General features: G+C 44.7%; 1 protein-coding gene across 2 annotated transcripts in view; it reads left to right on the top strand.

The window, feature by feature from the left end:
• Nucleotides 1-21,681, top strand: part of LOC147718740 (sodium- and chloride-dependent neutral and basic amino acid transporter B(0+)-like) — a 425,103-nt gene that overhangs the window by 119,257 nt on the left and 284,165 nt on the right. For both annotated transcript variants that reach the window (XM_086918726.1, XM_086918727.1), the window contains one exon: nucleotides 18,847-19,008. In XM_086918726.1, coding sequence (XP_086774852.1) covers nucleotides 18,847-19,008 — 162 coding nt within the window. The remainder of the gene's footprint in view (nucleotides 1-18,846; nucleotides 19,009-21,681) is intronic.

Below are 21,681 nucleotides of genomic sequence, written 5' to 3' on the forward strand. Positions count from 1 at the left end.
CTTCCTTGTCATTAATAGACCAGGCATAGATATTACTCAAATTAGACACAGGACTGGACAAGAGAACCTCTGAAACCAGGCTACCGGCATATACACTCTTAAGTGGATGAACAATATTTTGTGCTACCAGAGCGAACGTTTTTAAAGTAGATTACAAAAATTGCTTTATTCCTAGTGAAATTGCAGTATTTAAGAGATCAATTCTGCAGTCTACTATTATCTACGACCCTATTTTTTGAATTTGCATATTTCAAATTTCCTAATTCTATATTTCAGCTTTCCTTGATTATTACTGTCTAATGCTGTAGATATCTGGATTACTGCGTTTACTTACTGGTAATATTATTATTATGAGTGCTTCTCTCTGTGATGACTCATTTAGTGAGACCACTGTGCCTCCTATCACAAGTCTTTTACACATATAAAAATTCCTTCCCCCCTCCTTACTTCCTGTTCGGTACCAATCCCAAACACTACACAGTTAGCCTGGCCGAAAAGGGTGGGCGGGAGTGCCTAAGTCCTCACGGCGAGAGAAGGGCTCAGAGTAATGCTATCACTGGTGAGTAATTGCAGCATTACCCCTTCGTCCCTCTTACATTGATGACTCACTTAGTGAGATGTACCCAAGCCAATAAGCAGGCCGGGACAACTGCACAGAAAATGCAAACATAAGTTTAAGCCACTGGCAAAAAACAGTTCACAACACAGAAGCCAGCACTTCGGAACCCAACAATGAACCACCCGACAATGAAACCCAAAGGAGAAGGAGCTGCCTAAGAAGCAGTCCGACAGACAACCGGCAAATCAGCACCCTGCACCCCAGTAATAGAAGCAGACATGCCCCAAATAGACTACCTCTGTATCGGCAGGGTAGAAGACAGACTAAACTGCATATATGAAAGCAGAATCTCGACCACACCCACCGGCACAAGCCAGAGTCGAAGGGAGACCCGCATACAAAGGAGACTGAAGCACACAAACAAAGCGGAGGAGACCCAAAAATCTTGCATCCACTCAGGGAGATCATCAACGCTCTCTGCACATCGAGCGAATGAAGAGCCACCACCTCAGGAGACTGAGGGACAGGAAAAAACACAGGGAGAAACACTGCCTGCTGAAGAAGAAATATGGACTTCACTTCCAGCACAAAGCCTGGACCCAACCAAAGCACAACACCTGAAGAAAGGTGAAAACCAGAACGCAAGACTACTTCCCTAAAGCGGTGGGATGACAGTATGGCCCCCAGAAAAGACATCATCAATGCCAAAGGGCGTAACACCACATAAGACAAGGGGTTTCTGGATAGCCTGCAACACCATAAGCAGAACCCAGGAAAGAAACACCACCTGGGGAACTGGACAGAAATGTGAAAATCCCATAAAACACCTTGGGACAATACCCAGCATATCCACCAGACCACCTCAAGGGGATAGGAAAGCCAACACAGCTGACTACCGACCCTGAAGAGTGGAAGGGCTAAGACCCAAAAGAATACTTCCAGGAGAAACTCCAACACCGGAGGAAAAGAAATGGAACGAGAAACCAAAATTGCCTGATCACCCTAGGCCTGAAACGGCTTCCCATGCAGAGCATAGGAAGATCTAGTAGATCAACATCTAGACGCCAGCACAGATGAAGACACTGAACCTGAGAGACTCCGTAACATCGAAACCTCAACATCCAATATCCTAGCCCACATTTGAAGTTATGGCAACAACTGAACCTGGAGGCATAGAATCCACTAGGGAGCCAGAACCAAAGGAAGCCGTCACTCCAATCCCACCACCACCATCAGGAGAAGAACCCAGATGGAGCGAGCCATGCCAGAGGAACCAGTACAACCGGAGTCCTCTCCTTCCATACCCGAAACAGATGCATCAGCAATAGCGGGAAAGGCACAACAGGCCCAAGGCCAAGGACTAGAGAAGGCATCCACTGCTGAGGAGGACATTACTGATCCCCTGGAAAACAACCGGGGAAGATGGGCGTTGCAATGGCACACAAACAGATCTACCTGAGGGTGACCTCACAACCAACACACCCTGACAACATGGAGGGATTATGACAGAAGTCCCAAGAGGATGGAGACTCCTTGTTCAGGCAACTTTTCCAGGCAGGTCAGGTCACCCTGATGAAAAATGGCCCATAGACAGAGGAAAAGGCAGGTGTGGGCTCGTGTAGCGGAGATAACTGTGCCTCTTAGCCAAGGTGAAAGGTCAAGGAGGGTAGGCTGAAGCGCCTCTAGTAGCCACCAGTAGGAAAGATCAGGCACTCCAGAAGATATCTCCAAAGTCCCCCAACCACACTTGCTGGTATTAACAGTGAGTATCACACGGCCTCTCGACCCCAACCAGCAACGCACAGCAAGGAAGGAGCCACTCACGCTTCGCTGGAGCCCACCCACACCCCTGTCCAAGATTGGATAGAACAAAAAAGAAACAGGAAGTAAGGGGAGAGGAGGGATTTTTATAGGTGGGGAAAGGGTTTTGTTGAAGCCTACACTATAAAGTACAGTCTAAGACGTCATCAAAGCTCATAGGCAACATTTTATATACATGTACAAGGGAACCATTAAAAAGAACACACGCGCTCTTCCGGCAACGTCGGACAGGCCACACCAACTGCTTCTGACAGAATCTTTATTTAGATAAAAGCCAAACAGGCATTATGCGTTTCGAGTCCAACTGACTCTTAATCATTTGCCAAATGCTGCTGTCATGGTGGGTTTGTTAGCTTTCAAATAACGTGACTAATGGACATTGAAAAAGGGCATTTCTTCCAGTTTTAAAGGAACAGTCTATTTTCATTTTGCAGGTGTTATTCTCGAATTTAACTCAATCTGGAATGTAACGAAGGTAAGTACAGTCATTTGTATAGGTTTATCCTCTTAACCCCCTAATGATGAATATTTCATGTTTTCCCTCGTTGTACATATTTTAAAATACTTGTTACTGCTGTTTCCGGGACTGCAACTCCCATAATGCTGCATACCTGTCCTTTTATCTTACTAGTTCTTTTATTTTTGAAAAATATTTTTATTGACTTTTACATCGACACGGTGTAGACAGAAGTATGAACATATATAGCTTTACTTGCACATAGAGCACTGTGCCGGTAAATTGCATAGCTCATTTTACGTGGGTGATCTTCATCATCCTTTGGTGTTTGGTTCAAGTCCGTTGTGCTGGTTATCGTTGTAAACATACTCCTGGTATGGCTCTGGCGGGCTATGCTTGTTCATACACATAAAAACTAAAACATGTAGCATATAACATATAGGTGTTGGCAGCTTGTTGGTGATTGGCGTACTACATCCTGCTTGGTACTTTCCATGAAGTACACGTTGCCTAAGGCGGTTTGAATGGGTCTAGCGCTTTGTCCAGCGATGCCCACATCTGTCTGGTTTGTTTCCTCCATGGAGTATTTCTCAGTGCTGTAATGTCTGCCCATCTCAGGAATGCCACCCAGTTTATCCACCCCTTAAATGTCGCTTTGGCGGTGTTCTTCCATTTAGACAGTATAACGTTTAAGGCGCTAGTTAGGAGAAAGTCTAGAAGGTTCCTGTCTTGCTGTGTGGTGATCTCGGTGTTAAAGAGGGCTGTAGTCACAGTTTGGAACTCTCTCTTAAGGTTGCACCCTAGTGTTTGGTTGATGAAATCGAAGATTTTATTCCAGAATTTTTTAACCTTGCTACACTGGAATATTAGATGGGCAAGGTCCCCTGTTGCCTTATTGCAGTTCCAACATTGGCTGTTTTCTCTGAGGTTAAGTTTTGCCAGCCTTGTTGGGGTCCAGTGTGCCTGGTGCAGTAGCCAGAATTTGCTCTGTGCTAGTACTGGTGAAATTATGTTATGCGAGGGGGAGATCCACAAGGATATTAGTTCTTGTTCTGTGAGGGTTCTGCCTATCTGGGTTTCCCAGTATTTTATCTTTTTGTCATTGAGTTTTGAGGTGGTTGGCCGGAGGAGTTTGTATATGTGAGATATGTGGTGCCCCGTTTTGTTTAGGTTTTCTGTGAATTTGAAAATTGAGGGGGTTAGGCTGCTAAGGTTCGCCTTTGTGATCGCTGTCTTGATGGACAAAAAGTTGTATAACTCCGCTTCTGAGAGTTCGAACCTACCCTTTAAGGTGTTGAAAGTGAGGGGACTGCCAGCTTTTTCTAGGTCTGCTGGGTGTGAGATGCCTAGAGCTCTCCATGTTTTTATTTCTAGTGTTTTCCCTCTGTATCTTATTTTCGGGTTATTCCATGGTGCTATCTACTTCGAGTTCTTAACGCTTACTTCTATTTTCTGATCTAGTTTGAGGAGGGCCGATCTGGTTGCCTTGAATATCGGGTTACTCTTCAGTGTCAGTATGTTGGATGTGAGGAGGGTTAGAGGGTCTGTGTTGTCTAGAATAGCCTTTTCTAGTACTAGCCATGTTGGTGTATATTTCTGGTTTTGGGAAGCCCAGAGCAATCCTTGTCTGGCTATGCAGGCCGTCTGAAATGTCTTTAGATCCGCTAAGTTCAGTTCTTTTCTCAGTCTAAGTTTTGGTAGTGCTATTCGGGGTTTTTTGCTTCTCCAGATGAATTTGTTAATTGCTTTATCTATCTTCTTGTGGAAGTCGTCAGTCATTGTTAGGGGGAGCATGCTAGCCAAATAGTTAGCTGTAGGAGTAACCATCATTTTAACTGTTTCTTTCCTTCCCCACCAGGTAACACATTTGGGTGACCAGTTTTCCAGTATGTCTCTTATCTTTGTAAGTGTCCTTTTTTCGTTTAGGTCTAGGGTGATCTTTTGGTCTCTACCAAAGTTGATACCTAGATATTTAATAGAATGTGTTTGCCACACTAGCCATGAGTTCCCTAGTACATCTTTAGTCATGTGAATGTTCATGGGCATGCATTCTGATTTGTCTCTGTTTAATTTGTAGCCTAGGTGAGAGGCATAGGTGTCAATGATGGTCATGAGTGCAGGTATGGATGCTGTGGGATCCTCTGTTATTATCAGTAGGTCATCTGCGTAGGCCTCTAGTTTTGCCATGGTTTTGTTGATGGAGATGCCTGTTATGCTTTCGTTGCTGATAATATCTTTTATCAGGGGTTCTAGAACAAGTAGGAACAGCAGTGGGGATATGGGGCACCCTTGCCTGGTCCCTCTTTGGAGGTCAAACAGGGCTGAGGTTGCGCCGTTAATTGCAATCTGTGCTTTCGGGCTTTTGTACATGGCCATTACTCTCCTGGCAAACGTTTCTCCTAGATTGTATGCTTGCAGGCATTCTTTTAAGAAGTGCCACGACACCCTGTCGAACGCTTTCGCTGCATCAAGCGTGATTGTGACTGCTGGCTTTTGTGTTTGTGCGCAATGTTCTATGACTTGGCAGAGTAGTCTGGTGTTGTCACTGGACATCCTTCCTTTCATGTACCCTACTTGTGTATTGCCTATCAGCTGTGGTAGCAGGCTACTTAGTCTAGTGGCTAATATTTTGGCATACAGTTTGCAGTCCAAGTTAATGAGTGAAATTGGGCGGTAGTTCTTTGGACATTGTGGGTCTTTATCCTCCTTTGGGATGACTATAATATTTGCCTGTGCCATTGTGGCAGTGACTTCCCCCATTCTCCCGCAGAAGTTGAATGTTTTTGTTAGGGTGGGTATTAGTTGCTCTTGGAACGATTTATAGAATGTTGCTGAATAGCCATCAGGTCCTGGGGCTTTGTTATCTTTAAGTGACTTGATGGCTGTCCTAATCTCTATTGGCTTGAAGTCTTGGCCTAGAGCTTTCGCCTCCTCTTCTGTGATTTTTGGTAGTTCAGGTTGTCTAGGTAGGTTTTTGCTCGTTCAGTATCTAATCCCTCATCTTTCTTGAATAGCTCAACATAGAGTTCTCTGAAGGTTCTTACAATATCTTCGTGACGCGTGTGCGATTTGTTTAAGGTGTCTGTGATCGATGTGGTGCTGTGTTGTCTTTGTTTGCGTTTGAGGTATGTCGCAAGTGATATGCCAGCCCTGTTTGCTTTGCAGAGGTTAATCTCTTTGTATTTCTTTATCCAGAGGCCCCCGCGTTCGCTGAGTATTCTATTGAATTAATATTTCTTCTTAGTGAGTTCCGTCAGTGCGTTCTGCTTGGTGGTGTCCCTCATGTGTTGTGTTTCTAGTAGTTTTATGTCTGCTTCTAGTTGTGCTAGCTGCACTCTTATCTCTTTGTCTCTTCTCGCCTTTATTTCTATTAGAACTCCCCTCATGGTCGCCTTGAGAGCCTACCATAGCATGCCCGTGTCTGTGTCTGGTGTCTCGTTTTCTGTGATATATTCTGTGATGGCTTTCTGAATCCTAACTCTGTCTTCCTGTTTTGATAGGGTTGTGGGGTTGAGACGCCATCTTCGTTTAAGGTGCTTGTTGTGTCTTCCTGCTGGGTGTAGGCTGATGCAGGCGTGCTCTGATATAGTTCTGGCTGCGATGTCTGTGTGTTCGGTTAGGTGGGTGTGGGATGCGGATATGAGGATGTAGTTGATTCTGCTGTAGGAGTTGTGTGGGTGCGAGTCAAAAGTGTAATCTCTAGTGTCGGGGTGTTGTAGGCGCCACGGGTCTGCCAGGTCTAGTTTATTATACAGGTTCATTAGCGTTTTGTGCGAGGTCGGCATGCGTGTCCTGTTTTTGGCTTGCCTGTCTAGCGTTTGGTCTAGTGCCATATTGAAATCTCCAGCTACTATCATCATGTAGGGTGGCGCGCTGGTTTCCAGGTCTTCGGTTACCCTCTCCCAGAATGGTGTGTCGTCTGTGTTGGGTGCATAGATGTTTGCCACTAGTATTTTCTCCTCACCCCTTTACATGTGTGTAATCAGTAGTCTGCCCTCCTCATCCTGCTGTGCGGTTTCAATGGTTATCTTGGATTTGCTGCTGACCAGGGTAATGACACCTCTTTTTTTTCCAACTGCTGGTGAGCAGGCAACTTGGCCAATCCATCTAGCCCTAAGTTTGTCAGCTTCTACTAGGCCTAGTTTTGTCTCTTGTAATAGTATATTGTCTCCCTTTGTTTTGGCTAGGTAGTCTAGTATTTTTGACAGGGGGATTGAGACCCTTCACATTAAGTGAGATGACCTTAGGTTCGTTTGAAGTAGTGTGCTACTCGGCTGTGTCATCGTTGGGGTTGCAATGGTGAATGCATTTTATGGCCTTGGACGCCTGATATGTGGCAATGCTGTGCTGTCTGCTAGCGCCGTAGTTAAGGCTGTGTAGTGCTGATGCTTCCGTCGATCTATTTATGGTGTTGGCAATACTGCGGACAAGACACACAAGACCAACATGACAAACATAACGTACAAGACTTACCAAACGAACTAGTCTACCCCCTTCGGACCCCCTCACTCCCTCCCCTCCCTCCCTCCTGCTCGCCCATTATTCTCTCGTGCTGTGGGCAGATGATGGCAAGACCCTCCCACTTCCGCCCTCCCCGGAATTGAGCTATGTGTCTTTAGCTAGCTTATAGCTGTTGCGATAGACTGTAAAGGATATTGAGGTAGAAAGTTGTAAAATAACGTCCCTCCTTGCCTCTGATCGTCTTTGTTTGAGCTCGTTTTGCTTCTTCTCTCCTAACATGTGTGACTTTGAGGTAGGAAGTTGTAGTCATAGAGTTACTGGCTTGCTTCCGATTGTCCTTGTTTAAGTTAGCTTGGCTTCTGTTTGGCTTTCATGTGCCACATTTGAGGTAGAAAGTTGTTGTAGAGTTCGTGTCTTGCCTCCAACAGTTTGTCTTCAAGTTGGCCTCATTAGTGTTCCTTGTTGTAGGTGTTTGGGATATAGACTTGTCTTTTGCTTAACCACTGTCGGTTCCGGTGCTGGGTGATGCGCTTCTTTTCCCAGACGGTGTCGAGCCTTCCATCTCTTCTATAGGAGGTCCTTTTAGAGAGCGTGAAAGTTGTTCTGGGTCTTCAAAGGTCATGGTGATGCCTTTGTTGTTAATCCTGAACCTTGTTGGCCCTGTGAAAGAGAAGGTGATGTTCTCCTTCCTTAGTTTGTCTCGTAGGGCAAGAAACCTTTTTCTTATTTCAACCGTCGGTTTTATGAAGTCTTGTGTGAGGATTATTCTATGACTGTTCCAGACTAGGTTGGGGTTTTTCTTAGCTACCCCAAATATGGTATCTGTCTGGTGTGACCTTAGTGGTCTGCATATTATTGGTCTCGGGTTTGTTCTGCCCCCTTGTTGTCTGTTTGCTGGTATCCTGTACGCTTTATCTAGTTCAAAGGGCCCTTCAAATTCCAGATTAGTTAGCTTTGGAATGAGGTTCTGCAGAAGTGCCACGCACGAACCAGCGGCGTCTTCTTCTCCTTCCGGTATTCCTAGGATTCTGATGTTGCCTTTTCTGCTTCTGTCTTCGAACTCCGCTGTCTTTACTTTTTTGTTCGAGGGTGTGAACGCGTGTTTGCTGGGTACTCTTGTTTGTTCTGGCGGGTATTCCACTGCCCTGTTTGTGTCCCTTGGCACCACTGCCCACACACCTCAGTTTGTCCCAGCTTGTTACTCTCTCCGCTCGGCTTTGTCCTTATCGTTTTGGCGCTCAAATTTTCCAGATTTGTATACTGTGCTTTAGCCCCTCCTCTCGGAAATTTGTCTTCCCACTATTGGCTATTGGCACCTGCTGCTTCACGTTGAGTATCGGCTGTTGTTCGAGAGCTACCGCTAGCCGCAAAAGCATCTGATCGGTGTTGTGGTTGCTGCTCTTTCCCGCTGCTTGCCTTCTTTCGGTTATCTACCTCCGCACGGCCGCACTTGGAGCTGTTATTCTCGGTCCCAAAATGGCTGTGCCCTGTGTGGGTTTCGCTTTCTCTTGCGCTTTAGCTGCGTTTATCGTTGTTGTTGCTTCAATAACAGGCATTATTCCACATATACAGCGGCGGGGTGCCTTTCTGCGGCAGCATTACTGAGCGACTGACCTTCGGTACTTGGTTCTTTCTGCGGTCTTCTTGATACTCAGTTCTTGGATGCGCTCGTTCGTTGTTTGCTGTTGTGGGGCTCGCCAGTTTGAGCTCAGTGGTGTGATAGTTTTCCGTGGGCTTGTACTTAAATTCGCTGTATTCCGTTCGGTTTCATTGTTCTGGTTGCTTCGTTCTGCTGCCTACACCATTCCCATAAGTGTTGCTCCCTTTTTTGGGTTTCGTGCTGCTCGTTCACGCAGCTAGTTTGGCTCTTTTCCGGTGGTCGGACGAAGCTCCGGATTTAGGCTACTCTCCCCCTTGCCATCCAAGCCACGCCACATCTTTCTAGTTCTCAATGTCAGCTTGGGTGAACCTTCGCTTATTATTACTGTGTGCCGAGTGCAAACTTGCTTCAAAGGAATAGTTCCATACCTCGGCCACAGCATACAACGTGGAAGTCCCACTACCATTGTGTTTCTTAGCAGCTCTCCGTCAGCCTTTTAAAAAAGTCACAAGCACGAAGTGCATGGGGGGAGATTCTCCTGCAGATCCTGGCTGTAAGAAAGTTCAATTGCCAAGTTCAGGCGGTCCTCACACAGGGGCCCATCCATCAAGCTTAGGTCATGTTCTATATCGCAGCCGGCGGACATCCCTTTAGATTAAGCTCCAAGCTTCAGACAACATCCTGACATAAGGAATGCCTCCGTCTCACGGATCGTGGGCCCGTCTTCAGGTGTGTCAGACACCTCTATAACAATTAAAAAGAACACACGCGTTCTTCCGGCAACGTCGGACAGGCCACACCAACTGCTTCTGACAGAATCTTTATTTACATAAAAGCCAAACAGGCATTATGCGTTTCGAGTCCAACTGACTCTGAATCATTTGCCAAATGCTGCTGTCACGGTGGGTTTTTTAGCTTTCAAATAACTTGACTAATGGACATTGAAAAGGGACATTTCTTCCAGTTTTAAAGGAGCAGTCTATTTTCATTTTGCAGGTATTATTCTCGAATTTAACTCAATCTTGAATGTAACAAGGTAAGTACAGTCATTTGTATAGGTTTGTCCTCTTAACCCCCTAATGGTGAATATTTCATGTTTTCCCTCGTTGTACATGTTTCAAAACACTCTTTACTGCTGTTTCCGGGACTGCAAATCCCATAATGCTGCATACCTGTCCTTTTATCTTTCTCGTTCTCAATGTCGGTTTGGGTGAACTTTCGCTCAATATTACTGTGTGCAAAGTGCAAACTTGCTTCAAAGGAATAGTTCCATACCTCGGCCACATTATACAACATGGAAGTCCCACTACCATCGTGTTTCTTAGCAGCTCTCCGTACAAAGGAACTATAGACAAAGCCACCTAGGGGAATATATGATTATTCAACGATTTCAAGTTCCACGCATGCCTTTACCACGCGAATTTTAGTTCGCATGTGTCTTTTGCACGCAGCATTTGACAACTCATGGTTTTACTCCGCAATCATAACGTTACGAAACATCTGACGTCCCATTTACATTTACATAATGATACTGATAGGCTACGAAAAAATGTATGATACTGATAGGCTACGAAAAGATCGATGTTTTAAACTATAATAAACAACAGATTCCCTTACATTTTTTTTTTTTTCATAATGCGCTTAATTAATACCCTAATTTACAAAGGTTTGATTCTTATCTTACCCCTGTACGTCTTTCACCATCAGCCCTTTCTTCCACCGACCACGGAAACAAGCGTCAAAACACGTCTATCAAAACTGATAACGGACTTCTATTATGACGTGCTCTTTTCCTTCATCGTTTTAAGGCATTGTAGAGCGTTTTTTTTAACGTGTTCTTCTTATTTATTTATTATTATCCCCCCCTAGCCTCCCCCCAGCCCCCCAAAACCAGGAAGGAATACCACTCGCGTGGTAAAGACGGTCGTTGAAAGCTTACGCGTGGGAAAGACCTTTGCGTGGTGAGTGACGCGTGGTAAACGTTATGCGTGTTATTCGCTTCGTAGTAAATGATGTTTCCCCACCTAGGGTTCAATTTGAAGTTCAGTGTGGTCTTTTATAATATAAAACACAAAGAGAGTGCTAAATACATATCCAATGCACATACAGTTACAAGGAAATTACAAGGATATATCCTCAGAATTATGAACAAATACATTGTTCGTTGCTGGCCACATAGGACACTATTATACAAACATTAGGCCTGTAACCAATCAGAGTATGAAGGTGATACGTGCCATTTGTGTGATACAAGACGGACATTGTGTGATTGCCACAGGCCAGCTGCATGTGCATCAGTAGACAGTATTTGCACAATACCTACCTAGATGCTGTGGGTCCCAAGTCTTGTTATCCGAGCAAACCTTGCATAAAAGCTGTTTAGGAACAAAAGGGTACATAGTTTCTTTGAAGGTTACTTGCCTTTTGTACACATTCTGCAGGCCTCTTATAATCATTGAGTATTACAGAGCTGGCCAGGCTGTTGGCATTAGAGGATAATCTGAAATGGCTTCAACATTCCCGCGTTTGACAATCAATGATGCATCCCATGCTTCCTTTTGCCTTTCCTCCATGTTTATTCCTTCTACCCTGCATGTGGTGGAGGTGCAGTATGGGGTTGTACGAAGAAAGAAGTTATTCCTGATGTCTCCACAACCTAGTGTGTCATCTCTGGTGTTCCTTATGCACCAAGGGGCAATCACTGTGTCCTGCACCCATAAGCTTGTTACCCACAGGTCCACTGCCCTCGCATCCACTGTGGAGTGCCAAGTCCTCAGGTCATTTCCAGTAATTCCCTTTCCCCGGCTGTTGTGGTTGTGTCCAAATAAGTGGGCATCCTGGTGCATTGTACCCTGATACTTGAGAGTCCAACGTCCCAAATGAAAATGTCCCACCCTTCCTTGGGCAAGCTTTTTCTATCAATATGTTGTGCCGGGTGAGGAGCATAGTCCAAACCGTAGTGCAAGCCACATATAAGGGTACTGGTATTATATTATCACTCAGTTTGTCCTTGGCGGCTAACGGAATGCAGGTGTTTTATAGTTCTAAATTTAATGTCTAGCATATTGGCTGTTTTACCTTAGGTAACTATTACAATTGTTGTGTTGCCTTACCTGTGGTATCGCTGGGCCTATTCTTGTCTTTATTCAAATTGTGCTGCCCATTGTTCATCGTTAATGGCATGTATCCATCATGAGACACCATAAATATTAGGGCTATCCATGTTTGTATACGTGGAAAGGTACTTTTCTCCCTATGCACTAGTAATCAAGATGCATAGTTTGGTCTCCATCTGTAACTTTAAAGTCAAGGCCATCAGATCCTGTTCATAGTACTTAAGCTAGGAATTCTGTACTGTTCTGTTATTTGTGGCAGTGCATGTTAGACATGTAATCGGACTGTCATGTGTAGGTCCTTTCTTCGCAGCAGTAGTTGGTGTACCCTATTACCACACAAGTTACTATTTACTAGGTACTGTTGGAGCAGGTGTGCTCAAATTCCATATCACACAATACATGTAATTGTCCATCACTTTTTGCTTCTCATTCACTATAGAACTTTTCTCTCAAAGCGTGTTGTACTTTTTTATTCTTTGTTGTATTCCCTAATCAATGGTAAATGTTCAAAGTCTTAATGTTATTCAGTGTTCCTAGTAGAAGATCTGTAGAGGAAATCTGCATCTGCAGGCACCATGAGCAGTACAGTAGCATATATATTTCTTTTGTACCCACAGACATTTATTGGGAGGCCTTGTTGAAGCATCAGTCATTGGTGTCTCGGTGAATTGCAAAAGAAGCCTTTTTAATGATCCATCTCCTGTGCCCTATTTATTACATCAGAGGTCACCAGTACTTGAGCAATATGTATGTATGTTCTTATATAGCGCTCGATTTTACCCTTGGGCATCTCGGCGCTTGCCTTGGGAACCCGTCCTGGTTTTTCCCTGTGAGATCACCCATGCTGGGCATCCCACCGCGGGGGGGCCGTTGTGGAGCTTAAGCAAGCTTGTTGCCCAGAGCTGCATAGTGTGAACTCGTGCTTAGAGTGGGCACCGAAGCGAGAATTATCGAGTCCGTGGACAATTGGGTTCAGGACCCTGCCGCGTCGGGAATCGAACCCTGGTCCCGGGTCTGATCTCAGCTTCAGGGTATGCCTCCTCTAACCAGTGAGCCACACTTCTCCACAGGTACCCTAAAACAAAGGTAGGGCGCTCTAGAAAGGATGCTCCAGCAGAATCTTTTAGGCAGGACCCCAGACGATGAAGGCAATGAATACCTATAACTACCTAGTTGAGGCGGGCACCAGCAACTTTGGTGGCAAAGCACGATGTAGGGAAATTAATTCTCGGTGTCGGTGGTAACCACTTTCTGCTACATCAAAGGTTTACCAGCACTTAATGCCCACCGGGTACTTTAGAGGAACAGGGCCCACTTGCACCCCTGGGATCCAGATAGTGTACAGCACAAGTAACCTCTGCTTGGGTGGAGGGAAGGTTATACCGGCATGGTGTTGGTGGAGCTACATGAGGTGCTGTTGGTGCCTTGTGTTCTTGCTTTTGTTTTGATGCTTTCTTGGTGTGAGGGCTGTGGTTCCAGGGGGTCAATCTCTCCTACTCAATAGCTGTAGAAGTTGGCAAGAGGAACAGCGTGACAGGCAGGGATGTCTGGTGTGGGCATTGGCAGGGGTTCAGTCTACTGGTTGGAGATCATATCCATTTGGTGTCATTCAGTCAGGGAAGGCCTGTGGTTCCTGATGATGAGGTATTAGTTACTGAAACGCGCATGCGGTCTGAGATGTGCCCTACTCTCTGTGGATCCAATTTGGTCACTCTTTGCACTATATTAAACAAATGGTAGAGCATCAATCCAGGCAAACACAACAAGATGATGGACGGAGTGCTGAAACTTTCAATCTCCAGTCCCAGATCTGGTTTTAATCCATTGTTCTTTTGCTCACTAGGCCACTCTAGTTTAGACCCATCCGTATGCAAATCAGTCTTGACCCTGTTTCTCATGGAAACAGTCAGACCTGAACTGCCAGGCCAGGTCCCTCGGTGGACCGGAAACAAGCATCCTTGGACCGGTTTTGGGGTAGCACCCCTCATCAGCCAGGCTAACTTGAATCCAGAGGCAAAGTGAGTAAGGGACACATGTCTGGGCATACCAAGCCAACTTAGGGCGAACAAAGCAAACACAAGGAGATGATGGACGGAGCGCTAAAACTTTTCAACTACTCACCCCCAGTCACAGATCTGGGTTTAATCCATTGTTCTTTTTCTCACTATGCCACCCCAGTTTGGCACCAGTCATATGCAAATCAATCTTGACTCTGTTCCTCAAGGGGACAGTCCAGCTCGAACTGCCAGGCCAGGTCCTGCCTGGACCAGAAACAAGCATCCTGGGACTGGTTTCAGGATAATACCCCTCAGCAGCCAGGCTAACTTCAATCCAGAGGTAAAGTGAGAAAGGGACACATGTCTGGGAATACCCGGACAACTTAGGACAAACACAAGGAGATGACGGACGGAACGCTGAAACTTTTTAACTACTCATCCCCAGTAACAGATCTGGGTTTAATCCATCGTTCTTTTGATCACTATGTCACCCCAGTTTGGACCCAGTCATATGCAAATCAGTCTTGACCCTATTCCTCATGGGAACAGTCCAGCCTAAACTGCCATGCCAGGTCCTTCCTGAACTTGAAACAAGCATCCTGGGACCGGTTTAGGGGTATTACAATTAAGTAAATGGCACAAATTTACTGCTGTTCATGCAACGGAGTACATCATGAAAAACAGCTGCACTGCATTACAGGAATAATAGAAAATAGCGCAATGCCAAGTTTACCAAGGGGCAGATGTATCAAAAAACCATTTTGCGAGTCCCAAATAGCGATTTTTTGCGAATCGCTATATGGGAATCGCAAAATGGTATGTAAGAAGATTTCTGCGATAAAATTGCAATTCCTTAAAAATCGCAAAATAATCTGCAAATTTTTTGCGATTCGCAAAATTGCGAAATTCGTAATTTAAGAAATCGCAAAATCGGGAACCATGCAATGCAGGAACAGGCTGATGACATCACAACCAGGAAGTTCCAGTGATTGCTTGCACCTGCTACCCAGAGCCACACCCAGTGGCAGTTGTAAGAGTGTGCTGAGGCAGAGCAGAGCTGTTTGGTGAGCAATGGAGTCACAGAAGGCACAGGAGGAGCAGGCATTGGAAAAGAGGAAAAGAAAGCAGAAGTTTTCTGATAAGGATCAAGAAGTGCTCATAGAAGAAATGGTGTGTAACCATGAGGACCTGTTTGGGAAGAAAGCCTTGAAAGTACCTGACTCCAGGAAAAGAAAAGTCTGGCTGGAGATCCAGGAGAAAGTTAACTCAGTAGGAGTCACCACACGCTCCATTGATGAAATCAAAAAACGGTGGTATGACATGAGGCTCAGATCAAAAGAAAAACTTGCTGAGAGGATCAAAGCGGCAAACCAAACAGGTGGTGGACCTTCTGTTGTGGACAAACCCACACCCCATGAGGAACTGATTGAATCCACACTGTTACCTGAAAGTGTGAGTGGAGTGGCTACCATTGACAGCTCTGAACCCACAGGGTAAGAGGACTGCAAATTGCATGCATGTGTGTGTACAAAGAATGTGTGTGTGTGCACTGCATGTCAGAGGAATATTAGTCCAGTCACACTGTGAAACAAGAACTGAGCAATGCATTATGGGAGTGGTATTCCTTTTGACATAGTAACACTCTCAATCATAGTCACTCATGTTATTTTCATGAGTAGTACTTTGGTATGCTGCAGCAATGCAGTACAAGTAGTAGTCTGGCATGAATTAATTTATTTTGTCATGAACACAAATTTATATTTTGCACTCTACATCCACAGGACATACAAGTGAGGCCAGGACTGATAATGAATTAGAATTTTCACCTCCCCATGTGACGTCAGAAAATGAAGAGCAAGTCACTAATGCCCCTGTGCAACATGTCACCATTCAAAGGAAGCACTGTCGTGTACCACCTCTAGAACCAATGGTACAGGATGACAATTCAGATGTTGAATCTGTCCCCAATGCGACAGTCACAGTGTCCTCCCAAGCCGCACAACAGGAATCACAAACAACAAGGAGGGGGCGCTCATTCCGTCTGGATGCATCTGCAAATAACACAGGACAAAGTGAAGGAGTCACAGTGTTTGCAGGGCTTGAGCAGAACATGCTTCAGGTTCAACGCCAACAACATAAGGCACTGAGATCCGTTAATAGGCAGCTACTGAAGTCAAACAAAAACCAGGAATGCATGGCTGCTTCCATTGACAAACTCTATGTGACACTTTTAAAAACAGAAAAGGCACGAAACAGGGCTGCACAGGCTACACAGGATAGGATGCACACATACACCAAGGCCATCAACAGGCTATGTGCAGTCACCACCAATTTCACACGTCGCAGCATCAACATGCAGCGTGAATTCAGTGACTGCACACATGCAGTTGTAGAGAGTGTGGACAAAATGACATTGGTCCTGGAAACCATGCAAACCACGCAATCAGGTGCAAGCGCTCTCCTCTGCTCTGGAGAAAGCGAGGACAACTCCAGTAGGAGTACTAACAACCCCACCCCAACCAACATCATGGTGCAACGCAGGAGTGGAAGGCGTTCCACTACCGGGGCAGAGCAAGAGGCCATTCCTCCACAGGAGCAACCTGCTTCCACCTGCCAGCGGAAAAAATGAATTTAAAGTGTTCGATGTACTATGCAGCAGTAATGCATAGAGACGATTTCTTCTTTTCCTTTACACTTATGTCCCTTTTAAGTTCACAAACATTAGGAGTAATAAGTCAAACATTTAGTACTTTTTACATGTTCAGAATTAAAATGACAATACCAAAGTGATAGAGGTGTTCATATTTTTTTTTTACCTAAAAATAGTTACGTGTTATCTCTGCCCTTCTTTGACGACCAGCCATGGCTCCTACTCCTGCCACTGCCATTCTTGGTGGAGGGTTGTCATCATCATCAGATGTGTCAGAGTCACTCACTTCTATTTCTGTGCCTTTGCGAATAGCCATATTATGCAGCATTGCACATGCTGTCACAATTTTGCTCTGGATTGTATTGCAATGCACCTCCACTTTTGTGTATGCACCTGAAACGGCTTTTCAGGATTCCAAATGTACATTCAATCACCCCACGTGTAGACCGGTGTGCCCTGTTGTACCGTCTTTCACTTGCATTTGCAAGATTCAAGTATGGGGTGAGTATGAAATCAATCACTGCGTAGGCACTATCACCTGCAAGTCATAGAGGAATTAGTAATTGTATGTTCCAGTCCATATTGATGGATGGATGGATGGATGGATGGATGGATGGATGGATGGATGGATGGATGGATGGATGGATGGATGTTTGCATGCGTTTTACTTACCTAGCAGGTATCCATCTCCAAACTGACCAGCACTGAGACGTCGATGAATTGCGCTATGTCTGAAGATGTAAGAGTCATGTGTACTCCCTGGAAACTTTGCAACTATGTCATTGATAATGTATTTTGCATTGCATATGATCTGGATGTTCAGCGAGTGGTAGCTTTTTCTGTTCCGGAATACATATTCTATGGCTGCAGGTGGAGTGATGGCAATATGGGTTCCGTCTATGCATCTAATGACATGAGGAAATCTTGCAATTTTATAGAAATCCAACTTTGTTTCCTGTATGGCTTGCTGTGTATTTGAGAAATATATATGATATTGAAGTCTATTTATCATTGCGTCCAGGAAGCGATGGAAAAAACGTGATAGGGCACTCTGTGACACGCCACCAACCTCTGCTATTACAGTTTGAAAGGATCCAGATGCCAAAAGGTGCAGTGAGCACAATACCTGCACATGTGTTGGTATTGATTGTGTTCAGGCTTTTGGGTGTGTCAAAAAAGGTTCCAATTCAGTAATGAGGTCTAGAATGGAGTGAGGATGTAGCCTGTATTTTTCATATATCTCCTCCTGAGTCTGCTGAAACAGCGTAATGCGTAATCTGAAAATTCTATCCTGCCTTTGTCTTCTCTGGGCAAGAGCTTGGATGCGCAGCCTCCTGGCAATCAGGTACAGCCCCGCCATTTTGTAGAGAAAGAAAAAGCATTTTGGGAGCTATTTTATAATTATTTTTTTTTACCACCTGCTTCTACTTGGTGTTATTAGCGATTTCTTAAAGTGCGATTTTTGGAAATTCGCTATTTGCGATTTATTCTTACATCTGGATGCGATTTCTTGCCTTGCGATTTCTTATTTGCGATTTTTCGCTAAAGTGTGATAATGCAATATTGGAAATCGCAAATTATTCTGCGATTATTCACTTCTCGCACATTAAGAATTCGCAAACATGCGAATTCTTATTACGCGATGCGATTTTTTTCATACATCCCAAATACACTTTTGCATGTCGCAAACGCTGCGAAACTGTGATTCGCAGCTTTTGCGACATGCAAAACCCTTGATACATCTGCACCTAAGTGTTTTAGCTGGTGTTAGGATTTGGGCAAAGCTAGATCTCGCTAATTTAGTAGAGCTGGCTTTAAGCCAAAACCTAAGGTTGTTGGACTGTACTGTTGCAGACAGCCCCCTTCCCCATTGCATACATTACCAGGAGGTTACCGAAAAGGGGTCTGGGCACAGAGTGAGGATTAACTTTAAGCGCAAAATAGCTTTTGTGCATTACACAAATGTCAGCGCAATTCTTTTGTAGATCTGAGCAAATATTGCAAAGGTTGTATAATTTCGCCAAATCTTTTGGGCTTCTTGCACCTCTCTGCTCCTATATGGTATAGTGATTATAATGATTCGTATACTGAAATAAACTCACTTAACTTGTGCAATGAGCATGCAAAATTATATTTTCTTTGTTTTTAGGCATAAAATAATATAGCCTCAAATTTTCTTTTACAGGAGTTGGTGTCACCATGGTGCTTATTTCGACTCTAGTCGCCATTTATTACAATGTTATCATTGCCTACAGCCTCTTCTATTTATTTGCTTCATTCCGAAGTGTATTACCGTGGGCTGATTGCGGTGATTGGGCAGATGAATACTGCAGTAAAGATGCTGGAGGTAAACCATTTAATCTGTTCTGCAATGTTATAGAGCCTTGTATTTTGCCTGAATGGCATGCCACATCTTACTACACCCAGAGGAGTGTGAAAGGAAACATACCCAGAGCACATTTCCGAGGGAAAAGGCGATACAAGAATATTAATGAAAGGAAATCCACCCATATTTTCGCCCATGATGCGGAGTTAGCGCTAATCTGCTGCTCTGCGAATGGGAAAAAACTCAAAGGCAAAATCACATTTTCCTTAGTCTTACTAACTGCTGTAAGTGTAAACATTGCTCAAACACCGTACAGTAAAGTTGTAAACAGCTTCCTCATTAGGGACGCCTATGCGCTGTACTTGCTTCCAGGGTCCCCAGGCACTCCAGCAATCAGGTGTCACTAAGCAAACCATCTGTTGGGAAAGTTTATTTGAAGACAAGAAGGAAGCCAGTGTAATTCGCTTCATGTAATTACCATTGAGATAAGAATATTGTCCTTCCCATGACAGTGTGGACAGCACAACAATTCCTCTTTTCTCAATTCCACAAGGCGGATGTGAACACAGTTATAAAATAATGGGGTAACCCAAAAAGGCCCTTGGACCTGGGTAGAATGAGATACCGACATAAATGGCCCTAACTGAGGATATAAATAAGAGAAACAGATTCCCACAGAGTATTCAAACTGAATTATGGTGATCAAAACAAAATAGAGGAGAGAGAAAATGAAAAAATACAGCAGAGCCAATATATATCCAAACAAATCAAATTGTATCAAAGATTGGTTATATATACACATAGTTCCAAATGCAATGACTTCTTCATTATGTGCAAAAGGTGCTGGAAAAAAGTGCTAGTGCAAAAGTAATAGGTGGCTGAGGGGTATTGCCTCACCCAACATTTGTCATGAATCTCTTGAGTGATGTTAATACACACTTTTCTGTTCTGGGATAACACAACTTTGCACACACTTCCAGATATCACTCAGGTAAGCAGATATATCTCAGAAGACCTGGGATCAGTGTGGAGAACAACATCTTTAGTCTTTCACAAAATGTGTCAGCGTAGAAAAGACTCACCTCCAAGACATCACTCAGAAGAGTTCTGAGCACCACATTGTATTCTTTGGCCTTTATCCAGCCTAGAGTTGCAAGAAATTTCTCCTGACATATAGGGAACACTGCGTCCCTTGGGCTTCTGGACTTCTGTTCATTGGGTGGGCCTCGTCTTTTGGTGTTGGCTCTCAGTTGTAGTAATGCCACCTCATATTGCAATATTGTAGGCTGAGCACATGACAGAAGTAGAGTGTGTGCATTGTTTACCCAAGTGCTAAAAGTGCATTCTTTGTTCCTCGATGTGAGCCTCCACTACCTCCATATGCTCCATCGGTTCCTCATGTCCTCGATTCTACTGCTCGGGAGATCACCCCCTCAGAGGAGTAAAAAAGGCACCCGGAAGACTCTCTGTCATCTGAATTATTTATAAAAAAAACACTTTTGCCTTAGCTGGCCTCCTTAGAATATATATATATATATATATATATATATATATATATATATATATATATATATATATATATATATATATATATATATATATACACACACACACACCTGGTTCACCACAGAACTTCAAGAAGCCAGACGCTCCTGCAAACGCCTAGAGAAAACCTGGCGAAACCAGAAAACCACAGAAGCACAAATGAACCACAAGAGTGCCCTGAAGGAATACCACCAGCGCATAAGAGAAACCAAACTGACCTTCATAAGAGACAAAGTTCAGACCAAGGTGACCAATGCCAAGGATCTGTTCAAAGTCATACAGCAGTTCGCAAAATCCAACTGCGAAGCCACGGATGTCACACCTTCCCAGGAACTCTGCGACAAGCTCAGCTCCTACTTCTATCTGAGGATCAAGGGCCTCTACAACAACTTCAGCCTTCCAGTGCCAGACATCACCTCCCTACCCACCCTGACGATAAGCCAACCATCTTGTCCTTGCATCCCGCTACTGTTGAACTCATCACCGTGACCATGAAGAAGACACACTCAGGAGCCCAAATGGACCCCTGCCTACCGCACATATTCTGCAGAACCGCCGTCGTCATCGCACCCGAACTAGGACGTACCATCAACGCCTCACTTAGATCCGGCATCTGCCCAGATGACTGGAAACGGGGGGAAGTGAAACCCTTCCTCAAGAAACCAATGGCAGACCCAACGGACCAGAAAAACCACCGGCCCCTCTCTCTTCTCCCCTTTGTGGCCAAAGTCACAGAGAGACTCGTTAATGCCCAGCTGACCGTCTTCATTGAAGAGAACTCCATCCTAGACGCCTCTCAGTCTGGATTCCGCAGCAACCACAGCACTGAGACCGACCACCTCGCCGCCACTGACGGCATCCGCATACTCTTAGACCAAAGACACACTGAGGCCCTCATCCTTCTAGTCCTCTCTGCAGCCTTCAACACTGTTTCATATTGCACGCTCGCAGCCAAAATTCACGATGCAGGAATACAAGGAGCAGCCCTCGACTAGATCCAATACTTCCTCGCCGGCAGAACCCAGAGTATTTGACTCCCTCCCTTCATCTCTGAACCCACGGAAATCAACTGTGGAGTACCCCAAGGATCATCACTCAGCCCAAAGCTCTACAACATCTACATGGCCCCCCTCGTCGCCTTCGTCAGAC

The sequence above is a fragment of the Lissotriton vulgaris genome, chromosome 4_1 (assembly GCF_964263255.1).
Source record: "Lissotriton vulgaris chromosome 4_1, aLisVul1.2, whole genome shotgun sequence".
NCBI lineage: Eukaryota > Metazoa > Chordata > Amphibia > Caudata > Salamandridae > Lissotriton > Lissotriton vulgaris.